Source organism: Neopelma chrysocephalum, unplaced genomic scaffold (genome assembly GCF_003984885.1).
Source record: "Neopelma chrysocephalum unplaced genomic scaffold, ASM398488v2 Primary Assembly neopelma1_143, whole genome shotgun sequence".
Lineage (NCBI taxonomy): Eukaryota > Metazoa > Chordata > Aves > Passeriformes > Pipridae > Neopelma > Neopelma chrysocephalum.
In genome coordinates, this window is record NW_020897805.1 from 2,807,544 (window position 1) to 2,832,801 (window position 25,258).

The 25,258-nt window shown below is 41.0% G+C and overlaps 1 protein-coding gene across 3 annotated transcripts; it reads right to left on the reverse strand.

The window, feature by feature from the left end:
* Positions 1-138: 138 nt before the first annotated feature.
* Positions 139-23,863, reverse strand: DUPD1 (dual specificity phosphatase and pro isomerase domain containing 1). Of its 3 annotated transcripts, XM_027700035.1 has the most exons (5): positions 23,693-23,863; positions 17,099-17,229; positions 16,671-16,884; positions 7,052-7,272; positions 139-2,089 (listed from the first exon to the last, which is right to left on the reverse strand). In XM_027700035.1, exons 3-5 carry the CDS (start codon positions 16,853-16,855, stop codon positions 1,842-1,844), a joined length of 654 nt encoding a protein of 217 aa, XP_027555836.1. In that variant the 5' UTR covers positions 16,856-16,884; positions 17,099-17,229; positions 23,693-23,863; the 3' UTR covers positions 139-1,841. The 3 variants fall into 3 exon arrangements, with proteins under 3 accessions (XP_027555836.1, XP_027555835.1, XP_027555837.1); XM_027700034.1 differs by lacking the exon at positions 17,099-17,229; XM_027700036.1 differs by lacking the exons at positions 17,099-17,229; positions 23,693-23,863 and adding an exon at positions 17,617-17,701.
* Positions 23,864-25,258: the final 1,395 nt, after the last annotated feature.

Genomic DNA, 25,258 nt, shown 5'->3' on the forward strand with positions numbered 1-25,258 from the left:
TTTTCCCCCCCTAATTTAAGTGTAGAGATACTTAATTTGCTGCAAGTCCCAGAGTTTGTGTGTCTCTATCATGAATATTTTTCACATTGTGATGTCTCATTTGTTTTTTAGCAGTAGTTAATTGCAGTCTGAGAATTGAAAGATAAGGTATTTATTATGCAGATAAATACAAATGATAAATCAAAAGCATTGTATTAGGGGTGTCTGCAGCCGTGGCTACAGTTAGTGTTTAGAGATGAATGATTTCCTGGGTTTTGGGCCCCAAAAAGATGTGAAGGAATAGGAAAGTCTTCACACTAGAGATGGCTAGCCTGTGAAGATCTGTTAACATATATAAAAATGGTATGAAGTTGTGCTCAACTCTGGTTTGTAGCATATACTCACAGTTTTCAGTGTCGTGTTTCTGCCCCGTATTCTTCTTTTTTAAGTATACAAGACTTCTACACTTCATACTGCACCGAAGTTGCAAAGTCTTGTGTCAGGTGCTAAAGACCAAGAGAATTTTCCTATGTGCTTGATGGCCAAGTCATTCTTCGCAGGCACTGAGGCAGCAAATAGCTCTTACCTGATACATTGAAATAGGCAAAATTCTGGTGGAGAGGGTGATGACTTGAGCTTTTAGCAGATATAGGAAAGGTAAACATGACTTAATTGTGATCCTCCTGTAAAGTACATTTTAAAAATGTCAAATGCTGCTGGGGTGGCAGAACTCTCATTTGTGTCAAAACACAGTTTGATAATTTATGTCGAGTAGGGTAAATGGAGTAAGGTTAGGCAGAAAAGTAGGTCTGGTGTCCCCATTAGTGTATTTGTACCACTTCTGCCAACAAATGATATTATTAACAAATGCAACTATATAGGAGCATAATGACCTATTCAGGTGACTAAAGCTGAGATAGGAGGAAACATATGGTAGTGATAAATATAAACAGTGTCTGGAAGCACAGCAGCAGCTTTTTCCAGGGTAGTCAGGTCACTGGTATTTTTTAAAGGTTTCATTGGTGTCTCATGCCTTTTCTAAAACCTCATTAGAACTGGTTATAATCTATAGTTATTTAGGGGCTATATTAGGGCTCCACACGTTCAGCACTGAACTTCCTCATAACAATGTAAAGGCACTTCTTTATGTATAGAACCTTATAAAATTTAGGTAATTGAAGGATTTAGGACAAGTTAAGCAAGTTAAAACTGAAACTCCTAAAATGTCATGTGTATGTATCTCCTTAAATTGTTGTCTGTTGTAGCTGCTTATGCATCTGACCTTCTCAAGGGTGTTGCTTTGTTTCTAGTTTGCATGGTGTGCTGCAAAGTACATTGTGAAGACTGAGAAGTTGATCCTCGTGTAGAGACTCTTTAAACACTATGCTGCCCTAGATTATTGCTCTGAAAGAAGACATGGACATGGCAGGAAACAACACAAAAAGGCAAACTCCTGTGAAATCCTTCAGGACTCTGGACTAAACAATTATTTTTTTTCCTGCAAAATTTCTTCAGGAGTGCCTAGCTGCACTCATTCAAAGGCAGTGTCCTTGGGTTAGGATCAGGATTTTGGGGGTACTCAGCTAGAGGAGAGTTTTAAGTTTTTGTACTGTAAAAGCACAAGGAGAGAGAGAAACTTATTTGTTGATGTAACAAAGAATTCTGCTAAGGTTGGAACTTTCTAAGGTGATGGGTTTTAAATTTGGCCTCCCTTCTTTCTCATCTTGACAGCATTTGAAATGACTTTGTTTTTTTCCAGCAAATAACAAATGATCCTTGTGACTGTGTAATTAACTACACCTTCCCCTCCCCTCCTTCTACAGAGTTTCTTTTCCAGTAGCACAGCCCTGCCAGGAGCAGTACTAGATGGTAGTGCTGTTCTGCTCGCCATCAGGTGGTAGGCTGTTTTTGCTGTTCCTCCTCTGCAGTGCCAACGCTATGTCCAGTTCTCTCAGCTGCTTCAAGAAGCCCCTGTTTGGCAAGATGCACCGGTGTCTTGATACTTGCTCAATGGCATCCACCACTGTCATGTTCTTGTAAATCATCAGGTAAGCCAAGACCAGTGTGGCTGAGCGGCTGCGACCCATGGCACAGTGAACCAGAACCTTGTCTGTGGGAACAAAGAGAAGTGATGCAGAGGTGACACTGGGTAATCCTTTTCTTTAACAATGAAGGTTTCTGTAGTGCCCCTACAGTGTTTGATGGTTTGAATACCCTTACCAGCAATTTGTAAGGCCTGCCTTTTTACATATGGGGAATCTGAGGCTGTAAACCTTACTGTAGTAACTGAACAGCATCTACAGTAGAGATGATCCATTTAATTTTAAACCAAGTATGTTTTTATTTGTGAACAAAGCTTACAGAGAAGGTCTAGGGGCTGCAGCCTTGCATTAAGTAACATAGCAAGCCCTACTGCAGCCCTATCTTACATGCCTCACAAACAGTGTGCATGTAATTCTGTGTTTGGGAATAATGAACAAAGCGCAAGGGTGTGGGAGGATTTAGTATGCTATCAGACCCTCCTTCCATGAGGATAAATGGGATGCATGTGGGTTGCCTTTCTCAGTTCTATTAGCTAGACATAAAAAGTAACCAAACTTGATTTTGTTTTGTTGTTCTGACAGTGATGTGCTTTGAGATCTAGATTGCATCACTTTATGCCCAGTTTTGAGGGCAGAGGATAAGAAAAGCCATAGGCATATAACCAGGGGGTAGAAAGAAACCACCACTTACACTGTAGAAATGCTTCTGTAGAAATCTCTGGCTAGTCACCCTGTTGTGTTTAGTGAAAGTAATATTTCACCACCACCACCCACCATCATCTCTCTGAGTGTTCTAATATGATCATCTCCTTGCAGTAGGAGCCTGTCTTGTATCCTGTGAATGCAGTGTCTTTGCCAATAGTTTTCGTCTCTGGATAAATGTGGCTTGAGATTTAGATTTAGCTTTGTGACATTGCCTGGTTTAACTTGGGGCTTCCAGAGGCAGAGAGTCCTTGGCTTTGCATACTAGCAAGGTGGTAAATCAAAGTGGAAACTTCCATGTTTGCAGTGTCTGTGGGACGTGGAGGAAGAAAACAGCAAGTGGTTAAGGTCTGATTGACAGGTTTTGAAACACTTCAAAAGATTTCCAAAAATGATTCAAAGCCCTTGAGGGGGTCTCACAAAGGGTTGAACTGCTGAAGGAAGTAGATCTGGAGCATTCTCTTTAACACCCTGCTAAGCAATTGCCACAGGAGGAAAAAAAAAAAACCAACGCTATCAGGGCCAATAATAGTTTATCTTTGTGAGCTGTGCCTAGTGAGATGTGTTGGGTTGCAAAGCCATGACTCCTGCTGATTAACTCCTTTACTTCCAGGCACAAGAGGATGTCTTGGCACAAGTAGCGTTGCTGTGTAATGGATGCATCAAGAACTGCCAACACTAGAGGATTAATGGTTACAGTCTGCATCCTAATCCCAGCAGATAGTCTTAGAGGCATCTTGGCAAAATTCCAGTCCTTCTGATAACTAAAAGTGCCTCTTCCTCTCCTGGAAAATTATAATCCATTCATTATTACTGCAAATATTTAAAATGGATGAAAACTCATTTGTTCAGCCCTTCACTGCTTCTCTTTAGAGCTTCCCACCTTGTAAATGGGTTGCTGTTGAGGTGATAAAATACATGATAGGACAAGGAATGCTTTGCTTTGTGTGGGTGGCAAATGCAGGGGATCTAGGAGAAAACGTGGTTTTATATTGTTAGCAAAGGCAAAAAAGGGCTGTATAATTTTCTGAAATGTCTGCTGGTTTGAAGAGAAGTCTATTGTTTGCTGTGTGTGAATAGTCAAGATCTGACTGCCTGTTACAGCAAAACACTGGTACTTTTCTGCAGAGCCACATCCCTTCTGTACTGTTTTGTAGCTTCTTTCATTCTAGCACAAAGACCACTCTGAACTTTCTTTCCCCAGAAAGGAGTCTCCTTTTGCAGATCCTGACCACTTACATCCTTCAAGGAGTGCCTGAGTATCTAGTATCAGTGCACAGAGACAGAGGTCTACTGAGTGGTGACAGGTCCCCTGAACTATTTTGTTCACTTGACTTGGGTTTGTGTTTCTTGAAAATTTATCTCTCTTGATGCAGCAAAGATGGAGCCACGAATATTGAGGTGTCTTTGGTCAAATGCCTGGGGTCTTTGTCTAATATGTTTCTTCTCACTTTGTTTTTTTTCTTCTGTGTCTTTAATGTATTTTTCTTGTGACATTTTCACATGGAGTGAAAATGCCATTCCCTTCTACATCTTGAGGAACTAAAATTGCAAAGGAATGAGTACTAAATCTGTAGCATAATAGGGAACCTAAAAGCCTCTTAAAATAATGTCTTCCTTTCATGTTAGTGAGGCCTCACTGATAAAAATTTTAATCTGTCCTATGGTCTGAATTGCATGTTTTGGGAAAGGTTTATGCACAGCTGAATGACAGCATGCATAATTGCGAACCATTACTGTTTACCTGTAAAACTTATAACTGTTCTTAAGTCCAGCAGCCCATGCTTAAACTCTGCAAATACTGCTCTGATCAAGGAATTTCTTTACCATCATAAAGATCTTGAATGTTAAGTCAGAATTACTGCATTAGGACTGTGTTTTGACAGCATCCAAATTGCCAGGCTTTCTGGTCTGTTGCAGAAAGAGCCTTCTTCATTTGAATGACAACTTGTTTCAGTAACATTGGCTGTTGAGCACCTTCCCAGCAAAAATAATTTTATGCAGACATCTATTCAATTAATGTGATCACTTGACTGGCTGAAGGTCACATGCCAAACAGCGTAATACAGCTGAAGTAAAAAAACATAAATCATTAATACATACGTTCTGGTCACATAAGTTAAAACTTAGTTCTTTCTCCCCCCCCCTTTTCCCTCTCTACATTTGCTCAGTTCTAATGAAAAGCAGCAAAGCAGTGTAATGTTGTTACTGGTCAGAAGTGTTTAACACCACCTGCTGAAATCCCATGTCATTACCACTGGAGATAAGTGCTTGGTTACTTAGTATAAAATCCTGTTTAGGAATCTGGATGCTCTGTCAGTCAGGAAGGTGCACACAAATAGCCTGTTTATTAGGCACTTGAAATGCAAAACACCTTTCTATGCTAGATGCACATCCACAAATTGTGCATTTATGTTGTTGGAGGAGAGCAGTAGTTGCCTCTACTCTTTTCTCTCTGAGAGGCATCAGTCCACTCTTCAGTCTAGCTTCTGGAGTCATTCTGTTCTATAAGTGTTTATTGGAAAGCCATTGTCATGCTTTTAAACCTCAGTGTCTCCCTGGGCCGTGCGTAGTGTCTTTATTCCTGTCTTTGGCTGAGACAAGATGTGCATACATGTAGTGTGCTTTTCCCTCAGGATAAAGTTAAGAGCTTCCTCTTTTTCTTCATGAGCATTACGGTAGTTCTTTATTTTATTGGTCTCCATCAGAATAGATCTTAGCTGTCTATCTTGTTTAAAAGCCGTGTGAATGTGGCAGGCACTGCACAGCTACAGAAATTATTGCAGTTGGTAGTATCTACTTTTTTTGTTTTGTAGTTCATTCAGTCGGTTTTGGATTTGGTTTCATGTTTCAGTGCTGGACTGGTGCTTGGTACTGTCTCAGAACTTCCTGGACTTTGATGTGATTTTGAAACAAAAAGGTTAATACTCCCTCCCACCATCTCATCCTTTCCTACCACAATATTTATTGGAATGCAAGGGGTTTTTTCTAGCCTTTGCTGCTTCCCTTGTGCTTGTTTCTCTACCTCAGTACAGCAGACAAAGGTCTTACAAGAACAGGAGGGTGGTGGGAATGAGAAAGTCTGCATTTCTTATTCCAGCTACTCCAGTCTGATTCTGACCTCTGGCCTCCAGCCATGGCTAGACACGGGTGAGTGTTAGTTATCCCCTCCTTTCCAAAGGCACTGCTTCAGACGTACTTTTTGAAATGCCAGGTACGTTTCTTCACAAGCAAGTAAGCTCCAGGAGCAGTTTCTCTTGCTATTAGGACTTTGATTTTTAAAACTGATCTGCTTTCAAGGTTTTCTCCAGAACAAGGGAAGGGACTGTTGCTGTGGACTGTACTTGCTGAAAGGGTAGAATTGTAAAGACCTGGCTGGCTATTGGAAGCAAGTCAGGTAGTAGCTGGCTACAGCTGAGCTAAACAGGCAAGAACAGAAGCTGACACAAGGCTAGAAACTTGATATCTGACCCTCTGATATTAAGGTCTCTATATGTCAGCAGGAAAGTCTTAAGTTTCTCAACTGGTTTCTGGTAAAATATCCTGTAGAGATTTATTTTTTTTTAACAAGTATGAGAGGGGAAGGAGTAGGAGTAATATTGAAAGTCAGTATGAGGCCTAGCTGTAGCACTTCACATCAGTGTAAAGCTTTCTGATAGAACGCTGCTGGAGATCAGCAAATAATGAATTGTAGTAATCAAGCTGAGAAATTACAAAGACTTTAATGAAATGTTTCTAGATTACTGCTGTCAGAGCTGTTTTGGTTTCCTGCTGCTTGGAAGATGGCAGAGAGATAAATGTTATAGGTTGGGGTAGATCTGATGGTCAGGTAGGAAGGGTGGTTTCTATGTTTATAGAGTGAATCTAATGCTGTAGAGCATGAAGCTGTGGAGTGACAGCATGGAATCTCTGGGAGCACTTGTGTCCAACTCCCACTACTATGCAACTAATATTCATTAAATCTATGTTAATCTGAGGAAAAAACAGCTGATTTGTGGCACCTATGCAATGTCCAATTGTCTCTGATGTGTTTATGATGGAGTCAAAGCAACAACAAAAAATCTTTATCAGACAGGACACAGCTTTATCAAGCTGTGATGAGGACTTTATCGAAGTGCTTGGTAAGGGGCTCTTGGGCTAGTATTAGTGAGAAAGGTCCTAATTACATCACTACCTTGTCTTAAGCTGGTTCCCTACTATTAGCTTTATATTTTCTGTTAACCTATATTGGATTTGTTTCATTCCTACAAGCTTAAATGCTGTGGAACTATGCTTTTAATCGGAGTAAATGTTGAACTGTTTTTAACCATTTTCAGCACCCTCCTTACTTCTTTCATCCTGAAGCGCATTATCAATGAATTTAGAAGCTGAATAAAAGAATTGGCTGAGGTTGAAAGTGGGGAGATCGTCTGCTTCCACTCCATGGTACTCCACAGCCATGTTGTGATAATACTCTGGTCCTGTATCCACGTTCCGCTGACCATGGGCCGCGTTGAGGATGTGGGTGAATCCCTCCTTCTCCAGGCTGTAGCGATCTAATGCAGTTTTTCTGTTAAAACAAGAGCTGTCATGTAAGTCAAGAAGCTTCTTATTCATCAAGCTAGAAAATAAACTTAAGAAAACCTCTGATTTGGCATATTCTAAATGTTAATGATGTAAATGATAATGCTGTAACAATGCATCATTTACCACTTTAAGGATCTTAAGATACTGCCATTTGGAGTGAATAATCTTTCTGGAGTTCATAACTATATCTCCCAGGTCCTTAGAACATGTTGAAAATTAATTTATTTTCCTGTTGCCTTTGTAATGTAGGCAATACTGACTTCTATCCATCTTTTACAAGAAGAAACCTGAGCTAGAGAAAGAAACAGAATGAATTATTTAAAGTCATAAAGGCAAATCAAGTGGCAGAACTTGAAATAGGACCCATGAATGCTGTTTTCCCCTTCTGTCCCATCAATTGGTATTGCAGAACTAAAGAAAAAGTCAGTAATATGTGAGTAGTAAAATCATCTGGGATTCAAAAAGAAGCTCTTCTTCCCCAGAAGAAGTTACTGAGTGTTTCTCCATTTCTTTAAAAAATAAATAAACAAAATGTTAAAAAACCCACCCTTCTGTGAACATTTTACTGTCATGTTTGGTCAAACCAGAGGTCTAAAGCAAAAAGAACTGGATATGGAGATTGGATATTAGCTTTCAGAGGAAGCTGAAAGTCATATATTAGTAGTTTAGCCAAATGTTCTCATTTGTTCTTGTCCTCTCTTCCCTTGGACAAGGGAAGTCAGATAGCAGAGGAAATCCTAGATTTTTGTATGCTCAGTACCCGTGCTGAGTCCTTGCCAGAAGGATGAAATTCCTCAAAAAATACAGAGTTTGTGGACAGGCATGTAAAACTTTTTCTGTTCCATTACAGAAAGCTTTTAGTTTTGAAAAGTTTTGTTCTGAAAAAGCTGTCAAGTTTCATTAGTGCCTAGGAAAACTATTAAGCTTTTTACAAAAAAAAAAAATTGCATAGGCTTTATTCCGTTAATGTATTTTCACATAAGTACTGAATGATGTGCAACAGCTTTTTCCAACCATAAGTACCTTTCTCCGGGAATGTTTCCTCAACATTTCCGTGTGTCACAGCTGTCACACAGGATGTTGTGCTGGGCTACCTATTGTTTCATAATTCTAGCCGTGATAGCCCAGAATAGCTTGAAATTCACTGCCTTTCCAGCCTCTAAGTCAAAACCCCTCTTTGAGCAGTTAAGGACCTAGTGATTAGAACATTTATTGGATATGAATACTGAAGGTTTTACCTGTGCTTGCTTTTATGTAAATTAAGCTCATGATAATTGGCTGTTCTGAGTAGACATGCAGAAATTCCTTTCCTTACTGGTCAGGAATTATAATGTCTTGACATCAATTGTATTTTTGCTAGGAAATAATTTCATAAGTCACCTATAAAATCATGGAAAAAGTAAATAGCTCCAGTTAATGTGGTGATGCCTACATAATAAGCTCAGTAGACTCTGAAGGACAGAAAAGCAGCAGCATCTTGCTGCCAGTGCTGTGCCTTGTCACCTTCACCTCATGTTAAATAACGTGCCTACTCCTTCCCCTTGTACTGGGGTATGGACAGTATTTAAAATTAAACAGGTTAAATGTCCTGGCTGAAGAGTAAGGTTGTAGTGAATAACTACTACTCTTTATTTTGATGTACCTGCTTTCAAGTCAAGTTTTATTTTGTTTTGTCTCCCTGGTGCTGAAATAGAGAAAATATATTCTTCATTCACCAGACTTGGCCCAAGGCATGTATCCAACAAACTGTGTAAGGCTGATGGCTTCAAGTCAGACACCTGTGCTCAACTAGACCCCCTGCAAGTGGAGACCTACATGCTTAGTAGTAAGTAGGACTGTGGAGTAGGTAGGATCAGTAGAAAAACAGTTTTTGATGGATTGTAAGTACTACCAGGCTTTGGCTTCTGCAGGCATTGCTCTGGCTAATAAATAGCATTTGAATTAAATGATCAAGTTTTTCTGAGCAAGGACATCGTCTAACAGTAGGTTGCATGACAATCATTAACATTTGACACTTGTATTTATATGAAATCAAATTTTCCTATTTCCTTGATTGGAGATTGCCTTTTGACACAGTGGGTGCAACTAATGCATTTATTTCTGACGGTCACACTTAATCGTGTTCTGTGTCTTTGGATCTCATTTTTCAGTGCTTAGTGGCCTCTGTTCCAATAGCTATTCAGAAAAAAAAGGGATACTGTCTTCCAGTAGCTTGCATAAGCAGTCGTCTCAGCCTGGCCAAGCTCCTGAGAACTTCCCCTTCCACCTCCGAGTCTTGCCTGTAGCTGCGTTCTGTGAATTTGGGGCCCTTGATGAACTTAATGCTTCTCCTTTTTATTCCATCAAAGGCAAGGCAGTTTGGTGTTCATTTTGCACCACAAATGCATTAGCTGTTCTTTTGCCCTTGACCTGTTGGAGTTTAGGAATATACACGTTGTATATACACTCTCTTAGTTCCCTCTGTTTCCCATGACTTGGGCTAGAAATGGAATCCAAAGCAGCAGTGGATCAACCTTGAATGCTGTTGCAAAAAGCCCGTTATAAATGCTCAAATGTAACTAAGTCAACTTCTCTGAAATAACTTTTTTAAAAGCAAATTGCAAGTGTACCAAGGAAATAGGAGGTTTTCTACTCCTCTGTCTTTGACACTGAAGAATTTATGCTGTTCTCCTCAGTGCTTGGGATAGGCTGGTTTTAAAATGTCATCTGCTTTTTAATTTTGCTTGATATGCAAACTGATTCAGCAATACCCTTTAGACTGAATGGAACCTTGCCCAATGGAATTGTTTTCTTTATGATATAGATACACATTTTCTTCTCTCTACTGACATTGCTAATCTGAAAAACTTCAAGAAAATGAATGTTCAGTGTTGAGCACTCAAATCTGTTAAGTTCTTCACATTTTCACTGGAATAGCTATCACTCAAACTGTGTGTAGGTGTGGTAGAACCTGTTAGTTGAACAAAGACCTAAAATACTTACCCTGTCTACATGGAGCAGGGTCAGTATGGGCCCTGTGGCTCTGTGGCTAGTGCATCTGCAGGCTGAGCTGTTGCATGCAATCTGCGAAGAGGATGTCAGGCACCTTCCTTACAGAAGATATCCTGTGCAACATATAATGTTGTGTAGACATATGAAGAAACAGTTGTTGTGTAATAGAAAATAGGGTTCATTGGACTGCAAGAGGTGCTTGCCTTGGGCTTTAGAATCTGCATCTTTTGAAGAAAGCTGAAGTGACACTTAATCTTTTTGAAGAGCAGAAATGTTTAGTTTCAAACCTGATACGGAGATTAGAAAGCACTTTATGCTCTTTCTTCTTTCTCACCATCCTCCCAGTCTTGCATTGGATAATCATATTTTCATAGAAGATCTCGCTACTGTTCTTTGAAAATTTTTCGTCTTTTTTTCTTTCTTTTCCTTGTAAAATCTGTCCCCAAAAACTAGGCAAAGAGCCCAGCTGGACTACCACTTTTCATTCTGGGTCAGGTTTGTCTGCTTTTCAACTCCCATCAGCCATGTTTTCACTTTGTGCTTTGATCTTAAATATTACCAGGCAGAGATGGCCTGTGCTGAGACTCGGCCATAATATAGGCAGTTAAACTTGAGGTTGTTTTGGGTTTGCAATCTGTTGATTGCCGGTTAACAGAGAGCAAGAAGCAGTCTGTTAAGCCCTCATAGAGGGGACCTGTAAATAGAAATGTTACTGTGCCCCTTACTGGCTTTGTGTAAAGGACCGGCTTGCTTTCCAACCTCAGCTGAATCTGTAGTGTAGATGCCACTGTGAAAGCATCCCTCTATCTGCACACTGTAATCAGAGCCTACAGGGGTTTTTGTGTTTCCTCATGCGTGATTGTTCTGGTTACACCCCAAGGAGAGGGGAATACTTTTGGTCTTCCTTGCAGTTTGTACCATGCCTGAGGTATCAGTATTTTAGAGGAAGGGGAGGAATAAATCAAGCATAAATACTTGAAAATATCCAATTGGTTGAGGTTACTAATAGCTTGGGAATGATTCAGGGGTATAAGATTCACACACTTTATTGAAGGATTTATAACTTTGTTTCTAATTCACTTTCAACTAGAAATGGCACAGATTTTTTTTCCTTGTAGTTGGCTCACTACCAGAATGTAATAGTCAAGCTAACAATATTCTTCTTTTCCCCTCCTTGGGTGCTGCTGTTTCCTATTAAATTGCAATTAATACTTCCATTTTTGTGATTATGGTTGAATTTTAAGTAGCCATTTTAAAGACGAGTTTGCTACAAATGCCAGTGTAGGTGAAGCCATAAGCATTTGACTGCTCTTACAATTGTTTTCCTTTTGTATATCTCTACCATCTGTGCCATTAGCACTTGATTTCCTTTTACGTGGTGCAGCTGAGGTTTCCAGTATCTGTCTTGAATGTGTTCCTGTGCAGGGAAGGTGAAGTGTGACACTGGGAGATAACAGTGAAAATTTCGGTATAATTCAGTTTAGTAAGAGATGAACTGGGCAGATTGGTCCCATGCAAGAGCTCTTCAGTTTGGAGCACATAAACTTATGCTAGAAGTTAAGCATACCCAGAAGTCCTTTTCTCTATGTTAAGCAAAAGCTCAGTGCTTTGCTGAATCAGACCCTGCATTTACTGTGGGGCAGATGGATTCATAAACATGTTTTTAAAGTTCTGAGGTAAAGGGGAGTACTTTGATGTGGGAATGCCACCTAAATGGTGAAAATTTGAGATAACATCCATTTTACATAGGGATATATTGATACTAACAGACCCACCAAGAGGGAAAACAGACCCAAACGAAAGTATCATCCATTTTCAGATAGTTCTCAAAAGACTATTTACATCTCTTGGGTTGTGCAAGGGCAAGTAAAGGGCTTGTCCAAGGCTTTAACTGTGCCTGGTGTCAGTTTTAAGGCTAAGATTCGTAGGATTAATAGCAAGTGCTGCAGCAAACTCTGCCTTCTTCTGGAAGCAACAGTGTAAGTAGTTATAACAAGAAAGAAATGCTTTCTTTCAGGTTGCTGTCTCCAGTGTACCAGATCCCTGCTCTCTCTTTCCAAAAATACTGTCATAACAAGCTTCCGTCCCAGCTGCTTTCATCAGAAAGTTGCCCAAACCAATGGAGTTGGAAGAGAGGGGAAAACAACTTACAGGCACTGCAGCCTGCACCTCCACATGAAGTATTAAGTATGTTAAAAGCAACTAACAAAGGGAAGAGAAGGCGGCTCATAATGAAAACACAAGTGCATCTGAAGGAAGGGCGGTAATCCTCCAAAATACCTGTTGAGGGTATGGTAAGTCAGCACCTCACAGCTGGTACTGGTCAACCAGATGAGTGGTATGCTTATAAACTTTGTGTAGAGCCAAGCCTCTTAAACTTCATGCAAAGGTTGCGCAATGCAATCATGTTTCAGTATAGACCGTTAAAGCCACAGATTGTCGTGACCCAGATTGACAAAACACAAGGAAATCTGAGGCAACATGTTACTAGGAGAGGAATTGTTTCTCTCAAACTTTTCCATTTTCTTAAATGTTGAAGGAAGGCTCGATGCAGGATGATAATTTACCAGATGGTCAGTGTCAGAAAGAAGCTTCCTGAATATAGGCAATATTGACACTTTCTTAAGAAAATCTGGCAGTTCTCCCTCCTGAGGAGAGATGTTGAGAATTTCCAATAATACTGACCCAATTTTCTTTGGTAACTCCAGCACTAAGGGAGTCTAGAGATAGCACAGCATTGTATCCCCTTTTCCTTCCGAGGTGTTGCTCCGCTTCTGTGGATACCTCCTGTTCAGTGTGAATTAGAAGAATTTTTAGGTACCGCTGAAAATACTGAACAGGATCTTCAGAATATGTGGTAGTTCATTTTCCTAAAACCCAAAATGGTGGATGTAGTTTTTGTCAGTGATACAACCTAGATACAGGAAATAGCTTTCTGCAAAGGCTCCAGGCACATGTGTTGTAGTTAGTCAGTTCCTGGTCTTGACTTCAGTCACTCATCAAGTGTTAGAAATCACCTACAGACAGAGATGTTTTGTGGGAAAGTGTTACTTGTCTTGGAAACCACTGGAGCTTTGAGGTTTATGGTCCAGTGTTACAGATCTGATTTTCTGGATTGTTAAACTGCTGTTACAATTGGCAGATTCTCATACTAACAGAGTTGAAACTATGTCCTCAAGAGTGTTGTTATAATCTAAATCTGCATACACTTCTCTCTTTATATGATTAATACTGGTGTAGATGCTAGGGGCTGATAATGCTAAATGGTAGGAGGTAACTGTTTTCTACCCTGAGTGAGTACAATCTGCTTCCTTCTAGATTAATGCAAATTGTCTTTCTACTTAGTCACTTGGAAAAAGCCATACTGTACTGTTTTTCTGCAGAAGGGTAAGAGGACAGAATGAGTTTTAGCTAAGCATGTATTTAGTGTTTAGTTATTTTTCTTAATTATCATGCACTCCAGTTTGTAGTTTTGAGTTACTTGTGTGTCTTGTTAAACCTTTCCTGTATTTGTTCTCAAGACCATGAGTCTGAGACAAGCACAGACCATGAAGTGCAACCTCAGTTCAGCTGCAAATCCAGAAAATTATTTTTCATACTTGTAGAGAATTAGACTCCAGAAGACTTCTTTTCCTCTGGGAGTAGTTTGAGAACACAGGAAGAACTGAAACTGTGATCAGACTTTAAATCCTAGTGAGATCTAGTGGACAGTTAAGAGGAAAACAAATTCTTGGGGGGCCTTTTCAACTGAAAGACAAGTTTTGAACTTCAGAAATGTGGAACCCTTAACATCATCGCAGGTAATAAGGCCATCACTGAAGAGCTGCAAGAAGAAACTACAAGATGTATAACTGGCAGAGATTTTCCAGGTGATTGGGGTGGAACAAGCAGGCAGTAAAACTGCCTGTGGAAGTAAGCAGGTGACCAGTGAAAGAAAGAAGCAAGACAAAACTGCTTTCTATCCCTTTAGAAGGCTTCTAGATGTGAGGAGGATGCATGCAAGCACTAATCCTGGTAGCAGTTGAATCAAATCTTGGCAAAGTGTTTTATTCCTATCACTGTGCTGTCTCATACAAGTTCCAGTGTCTGGTCTTTAAAAGTCCTTGGAACTTGCTGGAGGAAAATTTCAATTGGAGCTGAACACAGCATGTTATATTTTGAGGCTTTGATTATTCTGGGTCTGACAGGCTCATGGAGATTTCATTGCCTCTGGGCAACATCTGCAGCAAAGCCTTGTAACAAAAGGATTGAGTGGCCTCACAGGGCTCCCTGATAGCCTGTATTGCATTAGAAGGAAACTAGTCAGGGTAATTAATTAGCATTTCCATAAGCAGTCACAAGTCCTGTTAACCTTGTGAATGCAGGAGGCAGGAATAAAGCACAGATGTGAAGGCTCTGAAGATAAACTTTGCATGCGTGTTCACTTGATTTTGTTGATGAGTTCCCCTAAATTCTTTCAAGATCAACCTTAATTTAGCATGGCTAAAGATGCAAATGCACACAACATCTGTTAGTGTCTCCATGGCAGCTCTTTGGCCACCAGTGCTACAGCTAGGTCTTAAAATAAAACAATACAAAAACCCCTGCCACACTGAAGGGGTAAGCTGTTGGTCAGAAGTACGATGTGGAACTGGCTGAGGAAAGATATGGAAGTCCCTGAACTTTGCCTGCTTCAAGTCAAATTTTAGTTATGGTAATGAAAGGCTGCATCCTTCCTGCAGACCAGTTCTTGTCTCAGATTTCCTCCCATGTCAAGTTTACCCTTACCTGGCTGACAATAGTCATTCTCTTTTAGGGAGTCGCGTTTTCTGGTGAAGTTTTATTTCTGTTCACCCCCCACCTGCTCCTCACTTGTTTTTCCTTCTCCATTCGTTTTCTCATTCTTTTATCTTGTCCTGTGTGGGACCTGTTTCCCTTTGAAGCACCACTGGTTTTCTTCCTGATGTAAGACCAGTCCCCTGCAGAAATATACTGCCCAGCCTAAGTGAGTGTAGCTCCAAGTACTTCTCAAGAAGCTTGTATTTGTGTTCCTCTTGTTAGTTTATAAAAAGTGCCAAGTGTGTGCTGTATTCAGAGTAGCACCTCCTAGCATTTACTGAATTGCAAGGTGTAACAAGCCACTGCTACAGGAATGATTGCAGGAAAGGCTCAGTGACTGGTGTCCTGGGCTTAGAGACTGACTTCTTGTCTTGTTAAATCCCTTTGCTCAGAGGGCACAGCTATAGCTTCATCACAGAGATAAGAGGGATATTCTTTTAACAGCTTCATTCAGAATAATTCTGCTGGTGATTCTGAACAAGAAAGTAGGAAATAAGTGCCAGAAGAGGCTGTATTTTAGAGTGAATCTTGAGTTAGAAATATCTAAAAGGAGGGGCAGGGTAGGATGTGGAAAGGAAAACTAGACCTCCTTTTCTTGTGTTCCTGAATCATTTGGCCAGGCTGTTCTCATGGCTTAATTTTTTTATGCCACACCACACGCATACACTCCCACCCCCACATCTAAAAGTGGGAGCCCTGGCTTGGTCCAAGGCCAGAACTCTTGTGTCTTTCTGTTGCCTCTGGCGCCACAGAAGTAATTGGTGGATGATATTAGGAGTCTTGTAACTTTCAAAGCTGTATATCTTTCCTCTTTTATAAGCTGGCAACAGATGAATTTTAGGACCTTTTAAAAAATTATTGAGAACTTTGGAGCCAGTGGGGCTCCTACTTGTGCCTTTCAGTGATGGTGTAAAATAAATGTCATGTTAGTGCAGAGTGTAGAGGAAAGTGGGAATTGGACCAATAATGCCTAAGGGGTAAGGAAAGCTCTCTTGCTCTGCTCAGGGTTTGGGTTGGGGGATTTTCTGATGGCATGTCTCCCTGCTGCAGCAGTCATCTCTGCTTGTTGGAATAGGCTGTTTCTAGTTTAGTCCTGTGCTCAGCAGAACTAAGTCTGTTTTGTGGGTTTTTTTCCACATCACATTTGGTCTGATCAGTGAGACACATCTCTGCAGCTTTGCCTTCCACAGGGTTCTGGTTTTTTTAACCTCTTGAGCAATTTGGAAATGCACAGTGTTCCATGTACACAAGCACAAGCTTGGAAATTCAGAAATACCACTGCAGGGTGAGCTGTGTCTTTAGTCACTTTTCAAGAATTAGATTTTAGGCCTAAGCTAACTGAAGGTGTAGTCCAACACATCTAGGCCATGCTAACTGTGGAATGATTTCCATTCAGAGGTGAATGACAAATCACTCCTTGATACGAACCACTTAAAAATAGATCACGATGAGCTTCAACTTTTGCAGCCTACAGTGGTGCCACAACCAGTCCTGTTACTTTGCCTTTAACAGCAGACCCAGCTACACCTAACCTGTGCTTTTTTGTAGAGCAGATGTACTATGTACACTTACTCATCTCCTATGTAGAGGTTGGGCCAGACTTCATTGACGTGAGTGTACTTTGGGCATCCCTTCCAGAGGAGTCGCTCCAGTTCAAATGCCCCTGGGGTACAGTAGTCCTCTTCAGGATCTACTTTGATTGCTGTGTATGCATTTTTCTTCGCAGCATTCCAACTTCCTGATGACATTTTATCCATGGAGTAGCGCTCTTGGGACGTGCAAGAAACTGGAATGCAACCAAAGCAGATCATTAACCTGAGGAAGCACAAAGGAAGTGACTTCTGCTCCAGCTGTGGGACACTGGGAACAGCACTGCCCAGGTGTGACTGGGCTGCACATTGTATGAGATGGATGAACCTGCTCTGTGGCAATCACAGACTGGCACCTGGAGTTCTGCCCCCCCCAAACTAAGCAAGGAATATGTTCTTGGAGGAGCTCACCAGCAATCAGAACAAAACCCAAAGGTTTGTGATTACTGAAGTTCAGTCTCCACTGGGAATTTGTTTCCTGGAAAATCCACTGGTAAGAATTTGGTAGGTCTAACAGCTAGGGTCTAGAGCACCTAGGGGAACTGAGTGGAGAAAATTTAATTATTTTTTTTAATTATTAATTAAGAATTTTCTAAAGCCTTATCCTTTATGTGATTTTCAGCAATGCAGGGAGATGAAATGTGTATTCAGGTGAATGTTGGGTATACCTGTTCTACTCTCTTCTACTCTTCTGTTTCCTGTTTTGCCAGCTGAAAACTTTCCTGTTATCTCTGTCTCTGTGTGGGCTCTGTCTTGTTTCTCCTACTGGGACTCCCTGGTGTCTCAGGGGAGCAGTTGCTCATGTCTCTTATTCTCTTGAAGGGACAGGTTGAAACTTGGGGTTCTGTAGGAGACTCATAATAAGAAGATGTGGAGTTGGGCTTGATCTTCTGAAGTGAGGAAGTACAGCCTGCCAAAAATCCACCTACATTGCAAGCAACAAATCCTGTAGTGGCTCCCAAAATTTTTTTATGTTGGCTGTTTTTGTCCTTTTAATTACAAAAATCTGGCTAATGCCTTCATGCAGCTATTGGAGAGTTCTCCTGAAAGCAGGATGGCCATATTTCACTGACATCCCATGTACCCATGGGGTTTGTTAGTTCAGTTTGGGCTCTTTTGTGCTTGTCATGTTCTGTTTCTCTGCAAAATTTGAAAAAGCCAAATGATTCCTGTTTTCCTACTCCAAAGCTGTGCAAGATTGTGGAGTCAGTTTTTGTTTGGCAAAGTGTACACCTTTGTTCAAAAATTGGCTTGCTTTCACTGGCAAGGGGATCTGTGGTTTAGACAAGCTTCCTAAAACATGATGATGATGTTTAGCTAAGTGGTCCTCTGTTGAGATTTGTAAAGGGCTCTGAGAATTCCAGCTTCTAGCAAACTTACCTTGGGCTTGGTCTTGCGTGCCTGTGGTGTAGCATCAAATCCCATCTCTCTGCCCCAGCAGCCATGCCCCAGGACAGCCTTTTCCCTTACCATTCCAGAATTATGCTAATTCTACATGCAGACTTATTATTATCTGTAGATAATGTTAGACTATCAGAGATACAAATCTAATACAGTCTGACTTTGGGAGTGATTAGGCTGTTATCTAGAACTTGATAAGAACTGCTATTTATCTACTGAGGAATTATCTTAACTGAGAGGCTGTTGCTTTGATGCTGAAGGACTGACTACTTTTATTCATAGCTCCATAAAACGGGAGAGGAGGAAAGGAAGGGAAGAAGAGAAAGCAATGTAATCAGTAGTCACAGTTGGTTGCCACAGTGTATTGATTTGTTACACCTTAGAACAGGGCAATTACATCTGCAGATGATCGTTTGTGGTACTGTAACACCAGCGCAGTTTGAAGCTTGGGTAGCACTCTGAAAGTTAGACCACTGCTGAGAAATACTTGTTTCTGTCTGTCCTGGGAAGCCATATGCTCCCTGAACTTTCAAGTACGCTATGTTCTTTTATGCCTTGCCAATGTTATCTGCTGCGGGGATTTTTAAATTGAGTTAGAGAACAGGAAAACATCAGTTGAAATTCCTCTAATAAAACATGTATTTCAGATTTGACTCTAGACTAAGTAAGAAGTAACAGAGTTTAAATAAGAGGAGGGGAAGGGGACTGGTTTGCTATTTGAACTCTGGCATTAGTTGCCATGAAAGTGGCAGAAGGACAGAAGGGCTTGTGTTTTTCCAGGACTCAAAGATGTCTAACTTCGTATCTTAGTGGTTGTTCTATGTACACCAAACAGAGCTGAGAGAAGGCCAGCCCTCTAAGAAAAAAAAGTGAAAAGTAGACTGGATTTTTTTGGTGTGGGTATTCTTAATGCTGTTGTGGGTATTACAGGGACGACTGTTCAGCGCGAGCCCAGGCAGGGAAAGCTCAGATTTCTGTTGCAGACCTCTGGGGCAGGGAGACCATCCCTTGCGGAGTGTTCACCCATTGCAGTCAGATGGCAGACAGATTGCAGAGTTACCTCTGCACAGGCTTGTTGGAGCAGGCTCCCACCCCCTGTGGTGCTTCATTTGGGCTAAAATACTTTGCATTATAGATGAGTTAGTGCAGGCTGAATGATGTAGCAGTGCAGCTTCCCTGTACCAGCTTGGTACCAGGAGTTCCCTTCCAGTGAGGCAGGGCAATCTGCGGCTCATCCCACTCTTTCCCTGTGCCCAAGCCACGGCTTCTCTCCTGCCCTGCTGGGGTATGCCAAGGCCAGGCTGTGTGAGCTGCTGAGACCTTCCCGTTCCCACCCTGTGGTGCTGGTCAGGAGCCAAGGGCTGGGTCCACCTCAGTAGGGCCCTGCAGGTGCTCAAGCCTGTGAGGTTTCACCTGCTGAGCCCAACATCCTGTGGGTTCTGCCGCTCAATCCAGCGTGTGCAGGGAATGCTGAGCTGCCAGCGCTGTCATGGACTTAAGTGTATTATCAGAACAAGGATGATAAAAATTCAGTCATCTGCATTTTTATACCCTAATTTTTCTCTTCATAAATAAGACCAAAGTGCATGTTATCTAATAAATTTTATTTGTTAATCACTTGGATGGCTGAAATATTTCTCCCCCTTGGGTTATATGTATATAAATGAAAATATTGTTAGTGATTTCACAAAATGGTAATTCAGAATAATGGAGAGTTAATCCTCTTTTCATTAGTGAGCCACTTCAGGACATACACTGTGGCAAATTACACTGCATTTTAAGTCGTTCTCAAGTGCTGTGCACTAGAAAAAAAAAAACATTAAACTAGTTTTGCATTGATAGAAGTAATTGTGTGGCTAATTTGGATAAGCAGCATGCATTAGGCATAGCAAAGGAATCTCTTCTTTATGTTCACTATCCACTCTACAGCTGCCAGATGGAATTTCTTATACAGCTCTTTAGCTTTTTTTATTTTATTTTTAACAAAACAGGGAGGGAGGAAAGAAAGTGCAAGGGGGGAAAAAGGAAAATCTGCCAGTCTATCTGCTGTTTAATTCAGAGCATGAACACAGTCTAGTGTCTGAAGCAGTAATATGGCAGTGAAAGATTTCCCTTCTGCACCATGTTTAGAGTCTCTTAAACTATTCAAATTAACCCAAAATTTCCAGTAAAGCCCTGTGAAGTCACAGAATGTAGTCCCCACTTTCAAATTTGTTCAACAGGAGAGATGTGCAACGCCACCACAAAATTTGTAGGGGGTTACTTAATGCTTTTAGGAATGTCAGTCATGAGCTCTACAGTTTAGTAATCCCACAGATGGGGAAGAAAAACTGAGCTTCATGTCTGGAGGTGAATGTCAGAGCTTCAGGGATGGTGTGTACATTTCTAATGCTGGTTTTCCACATGTAGTGGAAGTTTCTGAATACTTTGAGACTGAAAGCTATAAGTCATTAGCTACCTAACAAAATACTGTGTTTCTTAATATCTTTGGCTCAATGTGCTATGCAAGCCCTAGTGCTGTGTATAAAGATGCCAAACAATTCGGCAAGATTTATGACTGGGAGTTAAGATCCAAGTCAGCTGTAGAGACTTAAAAAGAAAAGAAAAAAAGCAGACATGCACAGACAAGGATTGCATTTGCCCTTGTCCTCTGCAAGGGCCTAAATACCCTCTCCCCTTCTTTTCTGCACCCCTCCCTGACCCAGGGGGTTTCTCCATCACTGCTGTTGTCCCAAGCATATGTGCTCTGGCTGCCAACTTGTGGCTGTATTTGTGTGCCTGAAGCTACTGATCTTCAATGAGGTCAGAGCCCAGTGGCATTGGTAAAAATATGCAATGATAGAGGCTAAACAAGTAAAAGGTTGGAAGAAAAATGGAGATAGAGGACAGTTTTCCTCACTCTTCCCTTCAGAAGTATTAGCTGTCCTATCTTGCCTGGCATAGGGGCATAGAGCTTCCTTGACTTAATGCCCACTTCAGCCCATATTTATATAGCAGAATAGTTGAAATTCTTTGCCACCCATGTTTCCTGCTATTGGAAGTTCTCCCAGCCCATATGACATCAATCACCTGTGCTAGTGGGGCTTTTGATGCTGGCTTTATTAAATTTAATTTGGTCTACACAAGTGTACCAGGCTTGGTTTTGTAGTCACAGTTATCTAAAAGCTACTTCTCCTTGAAAATACCAGCAATGACAAATTTATCTGGTTGAGCTTGGAAGTGAAGGTTTTCAGCATTTAGCAAACACCTAAATATATAACCTGTTTGTAAATGTGGAGGCAGATTTGAATCTAATTCCTGTTTTGGTGCTTTCAGATTTTGCTTCCTACCTCTTTCCTCATGTCAACTCTGAGAAAGGAGTGGAGCTGTGGTATCTCTGGGAGTTTTTTTCCAAGATGCCAAGGGAGGGAAAGAAAATAATGAAAGCAGACTATCTGTCAGCTCTGAGCCTTTCATGAGGAGTCTACAGAAGTAATGACATATCCATTAGACTTTACACCTGCATCAGTGCAGGGGGAGATAAACATGGTGCCCTTGAAATTAATCGGTGGTTTGACCCTCAAGTCCAGGGCCCGAAATAGTTCATTTACTGCCATGAATGCTAAATTCAAGAGAACAAAAAAGTGGGAAAGACAACTCTGTAATTTTGATTGAGAAATTATTTTTGTGCATGAAGAGCTTGTTACTAAGAATTGATTCCCATTTTTCTGATGTTGCATGGAGAGCTGACTTATTTGAATGTTTTTATTTATCAGGTAGAATTCAACACCACTGAAATTGAAGGACGTCTATTTTCCAATGATTCAAAACTGAGACCTTCTTGCTTTCCAGACAACTGCAAAAATAATGTTTTTATTTTTATTTACTTCCTCCTTTCAGTTTAATAACTATCTTAGGTAAGACCTTCATGGAGATACAGTGTCTGTAACAAGTGTTTACAGAGGGAAATACCTGAGAGAAGATAAGGATGGAGAATACCAGTTCTTCCATACTTTCAAAAAAATGTGCAAAAGGCTTGAATCTAGTTTGTAATCCGTCTCCAGGGAAGCACTTGCACAGTGCTGGAGGCAGACAAAAATCAGATCTAATGACTGAGGGTCTTCAGAAATAGTGAAGGAGGTTCTACTGAGCAAGTTCTTGAATTTTTAAGAAATGTTCTGTTCTTCCATTTCCAGCCCACGTGCCAGATACATACCTCCCTTCAGGGTGAAAAAGTGCCTACCCTTTTTGAGTGTGACTAAGCAGAGGACTGTTTTATAAACTGGAAAGTTCTTGCAGAAGCCAATGCACATGCTGTCTGGAGTGCAGTGTTTGCACTTGGGAGGAGGGTAAACAGTGCTTTGGTTTCTAAGCTTTTTGTGACTCAAAGTACATCAGTTGAGCTGAGAGCTGGTCAGCTGCAGTAACATAGGCTTGCTTTGTCGGATGATTTAACTGAATGAATTTAAAATGGTGCTCCCTGATATGCCATGCCCATGATGTTTTGCTTAGGACTCCAGAGGCTGGCAGCAGCTGTGGAGAGAGTAGTGTGCTTTCCTGTGTAACCTTACACTTGCTGCACCCCAGGGTACTGCAAAGAGCTGTGGTGCTGCAAAGGTTCCTTGGGTGCGTTTTTGATTTGTTGTTTTTGGTTATTCCCCCCCCTCCTTTCCTTATACAAGGACGAAAATATTAATCTTTTCCAAATACTTCTTGGGACAGAGGAGAAGTCCTTCAAAAATTTTTTTCTCCAGAAGACCCCTAAAAGAATTAAGTGAATTCCAAAACTGGAATTCCCCAGGTACCTGCAGTATACTTAGCCAAAAAATAACACGGTCCTGTGTTCCCTCTTCCTGTCCTAGTCTTCACCAAAATTCATTTACTTCAGTTCCTTTATTTTACCCCTGCATTCTTATGCTTAAAGCATTCAAGGACTGTAAAATAGTTCATCCAATGCATTCATCTTTAAACAGCTTAAAACCAGAAGAATCATAGCCTCTGTGCAATTATTTCCCAGACCCTCCTGCTGTGAATATTCAAAACTAACCAGTTATTTCAATGAATTTCTAAGCCACTGATGACTTTAAAAACTTATTTTTGCCCTCATTCTTTATTGTTGACTGGACTGGTTAATTTAAAACAGATTAAGCTGAGATTTCATTAAATATTGTGAGAGTGCCCAAAGAAACTTAAGACACACCATCATTTGAGAGAATTGCAATTCAATTGGAAAAGTTAGATTAGACTGGAGGGTGGAGTAATTGTTGAAGAATAGGCAAAATATTCTGGGACAGATGTTACAAATTTTAAATTGCATTTTTATTCCTAACTTTTAAATTGTAATTATCTCTAAAATAAATACCCTTTTGACATCTAATTATCTAATTTTTAAAGTGATTCCTGTAACATGACAAATTTGGTTTTCTAAAATTATGAATTATACCTTCAGAAACTTTTTGATGCTGTCATAATTTTAAACTTTTTTTTTTCTCTGCAACAAGTTTATGAAATTAATAGTTACCCTGCAAAGCTCTCAATCCTCTCCCTGGTTTACTAAACTAGGTTATAAAAGGAAGAAAAGGAGCACAAGAAGTACAGCAGAAAATGTATGTTGGTTAGTCTTACCTGTAAGCTTAGGTGGGTGCTGTAGGTAAGTGGGTCCTGTGAAGTGCAGCAGAACGACAAAAGAAACCTTACTAGCTTTGCAACTAGAGTCTATTTTTAGAGGAGGATTTGCTGACTCTGACCTTGAGTGCTAACCCTTCCAAATGACGATCTTTATATCTGCTGGTAGAACTATTCCCTGATGTGACCTGAAACATTAGACCTGGCAATTTAGTTACCTAGTCTTGGTATGACTAAGATAATATGATGCCTACATGTTGACGGTAATAAAACAAAACTCATCTTTTATCTTGTCCCCTTGTCAAGCCCGATGCTATGTTTACTGCTGCACGTGGGTGAGGAGCATTGCACTGCTGTTTCCTGTCATGCTGTGCACAAGTGGTTTGGCACTGGCACAAAAATGGGCAATAGGGAAGGTGGCATCCTGACAAAGCCCTTGGTGCACTACCAGAAAGCCATCTTCCCCTACCTACTGTCTTGGTTTTCTTTGGTGCCAACACTCCTGGTATCCATCTGACTTGTGAAATGTCTTTCTCTGCTGAGAAAGCCATGTGGTGCTCAGCCCTGCTCAGTTCTGGTGACAAGAGCATAGCTTGCCGAAAAGAGGCAGAGGTACACTCTCCAATGTTTGAAAATTTGTCAACTTCCCTAAAGAGGTTCCCTGAAAAGCTCCATGCCTTCCTATTGAAGAAAGCCTAAAACTTTCTCTGGTAAGTCACAGCCAGATTCATCAAAGATCAAATCTGGGTTCCTTGGTGTCAGAGCTACACCTCTTCCACTCCAGCACTTTGTCCATTGCAAGAGTGGTGACTTTCCTGGCCTGCAGGGCTGTTTGCTAGGGGGATTGGTGATCGCATGAGAGCAGCTGGTACATAATATCCTCTGCCTGGGCATTTGTTCTGCAGCAAACCCTGCCTCAGAGCTGCCAACTCGGTCAACAACATTAGGAGTAACGAGATTTTGGTGCTGTTGGAGCTAGGCTTGCAATGACATAAGAAGATCCAGCTATCACATGAGTATTGATATTTCTCAAGGGAAGTTCTTCAGATCCATTGCCTTGTGCCTGGGAATGGGGAAAGGAGGCAAAGAGGCCAGTCAGGTCAAGCACGTGATACTGAGAAGTAGCCCATTGGTCTCTGGACCTGCTTTCCTTCTGTTGAGATGACCATCCTGGAAGTGATCTCTCTGAGCAGACCTGCCTGAACTGCTTGCCTATCTTTCTGGCTCACAGTGCTCTCTATTTTCACCACAGTACCTGCAAAAAGCAGCCAACTGTTGATGAAAACCTACTGTGGAACTTTTTTCATTTCTTGCAAGAACAGACACATTCTTCTGTGCCTGACCAAAGTTTCAGGCTGCCCAAGTGTTTTTTACCAAAGCATCCAAATCACACAGTAGGTGCCATTAACTTTCAGTGGGACACAAATTCCTGACCATATCAGTTATTTTTAACATTGCTTCGAATTCTTTCAATCTCCTTTGTCATCCCCTGTCTGTTTAAAACATAAAAGTTCATCCCAGAAGGACCAGGGCCAGACTTGGTCGTGGCCTGTGGCTAATACTGCA